This window comes from Glycine soja, chromosome 10, assembly GCF_004193775.1.
Source record: "Glycine soja cultivar W05 chromosome 10, ASM419377v2, whole genome shotgun sequence".
In the NCBI taxonomy this organism is placed as follows: Eukaryota; Viridiplantae; Streptophyta; class Magnoliopsida; order Fabales; family Fabaceae; genus Glycine; species Glycine soja.
Window position 1 is genome coordinate 9,286,607 of NC_041011.1, and position 2,158 is coordinate 9,288,764.

The 2,158-nt window shown below is 36.6% G+C and overlaps 1 protein-coding gene across 1 annotated transcript; it reads right to left on the minus strand.

The window, feature by feature from the left end:
• Window positions 1–1,293: 1,293 nt before the first annotated feature.
• Window positions 1,294–1,861, minus strand: LOC114371328. Its single transcript, XM_028328796.1, has 2 exons — window positions 1,541–1,861; window positions 1,294–1,461 (listed from the first exon to the last, which is right to left on the minus strand). The coding sequence occupies exons 1-2, from the start codon at window positions 1,859–1,861 to the stop codon at window positions 1,294–1,296; spliced, it is 489 nt and encodes a 162-aa protein (XP_028184597.1).
• Between the last annotated feature and the right edge of the window lie 297 nt (window positions 1,862–2,158).

The window sequence follows — 2,158 nt, forward strand, 5'->3', positions numbered from 1 at the left end:
TATTGCTTGGCAAGCCTCCTAGGACATTGAAAACAAGGAAAAAAGTTTACACTTAATGCATGACACATACAATGAGTAATAGTGACAATTAAAAATATATTATACCAGCGCATGTCGAGGCTGCTCTACATCAGCAGGTGCATCTGCAGGTGGTTCTGCCATAGCTGCTGCGGCTATCGATTGTTGAGGAAGATTTGGTTCAATAAATGTCTCATCGTGCACCATGGGTGGATGTCTAGGAGGATCCCCAGGCTGTGTCAAACTCATGAAGGGATGAGATATCATGTAGAACCACTCCATGTAGTCTACTACACATTGTCCAAGTGCAACACATATCTGACCCACCGATGTAAGGTATTCAGAAAACTAGACCTATCTATCATCAATATCTTCTATACATCGAGATGGAGCAACAAGGGTGTGGAGGAATGGTCTGCATATACCCAAACTATCGCACAACCCTCTTTGGTCGGTGTATGACAATAGATGGACCCCATCTTATATGTCTGGAAAATAAAGAGATCAGCTCAAACACTCTGAATGCACGGTGGTCACCATAAGGAATCAGACGTCAATTTATCCAAACGCTTACGATACATCGACATTAGTAATGCCTTCCCAGACTTCCAACGACAAGTACGTGATTTTCTCTCATGATAATCTTCAGCAGCAATAGAAGAAGCAATAGTAGGAAAATGCTCGTAGATTTAACACTACACATATTTAAAAAATAAAAAAATTAAAAACAATACTCAATATAAACTACAAAACTAAAAATAAAATTTAAAATAAATTATAAATACCTATAAAAGTGTGATATATCTTGCAAGTTGTTTGGTGCTTCTCTTTGACGCATCATTCTAATTCTCATACATATGGACGAGTGCAGCGACTCCCCATGCGTAGCTTCTAATCTGGATAAGGTCACGAAATGCATCCAAGAATACCACATGCACGTGTGTAGCACTCTTGTTAGCAAATAGTGTGTAACCTACCAAATGCAAAAGATATACTTGAGCTTTTATAGTTCACTATGCTGCATCATATTTGCTACAATAAATGTCTCACAACCAGGATAGCCGAACATATGCCACATGACATTGTAATGTATTGGCTCTTGCTTCTTCTAAACTAACTTCAAGCAATTCAACTAACAGGTTGACGACTTCGTCCACATGAAGTCTCAAAGTTATGGAAGGCGCATGTAATGGGCAGATGTAGCAATTATGCCACATCATCCAAGGTGATAGTCACATCTCCTACCGGAATATGGAAACTACTAGTTTCCTTATGTCACCTCTCCGTAAAAGCAGATATAAGTCTCCGATCATTAGTGTCCAAGGAACATGCAATCAGAGGACTTAATCCTATGGTAGCAACTAAGTCTTCAATCTTTGGAGCAGGCCTGCCAAATTTCTCTACTTTCCTTCCATGGGAGGACAACTTCAACTCAGAATGTTCCTGAAAATAAAAATTTAAATCATTTCAACAATAATAAGAAATAGTTATAAAAATATTATTTATTTATAAATATAAATACCTCTTCATTCCAAACTGTCACTACCACATGATGAACATAGTCCATAAAAAATGATGTATCATGGGGCCTACCTAGAAAACCTTCGGCATGAGTAACTGCATCATCAGCAGTTGCCCCTTCAGGCTGTTCTTGGATCTCGTCAACTGCATAATCCAAACGCTCAACATCCTCATCAATAGGTGCAGCTTCCCATTGCCTATGTGCAGATGTTGTGGGCCTTCGCCGCTGAGGGGCTTCATCCGCATCACCACTAACTTCTCTCCCTAAGGCTCTTCCTATAACCCTGCCTAAAGCCCGACCCAAACCTCTGGTTGTAACCATAATTTGCACATTTAAGCAATCATAACAATTAATGTTGTCATTCAAATAATACTTCAATCAATTACTATTTAATAATTCGTAAATAAAAATATTTTTTTTAAATAAACTCTTTTATTACTTTTATATATTCATAAATGAATATAGAAATTATTTTTTCAAATTTATAGAGTTGACATCACTAATTGTAGTAAACTTAAATTAATGACCAAAATCTAAGTTCAATTTTGGTTTTTATTTCTAATAAATGACTATTTCAATTTTTAACAAATTACTATCTCAATAACTTTAAATAATTTT

Excerpts from the sequence above, each read along its gene's own strand:
- LOC114371328 (XM_028328796.1), bottom strand. The coding sequence starts at position 1,861 with ATGGTTACAACCAGAGGTTTGGGTCGGGCTTTAGGCAGGGTTATAGGA. Across the intron at positions 1,462-1,540 it reads TGACAGTTTGGAATGAAGAG|GAACATTCTGAGTTGAAGTT; the intron begins GTATTTATATTT and ends TTTTATTTTCAG.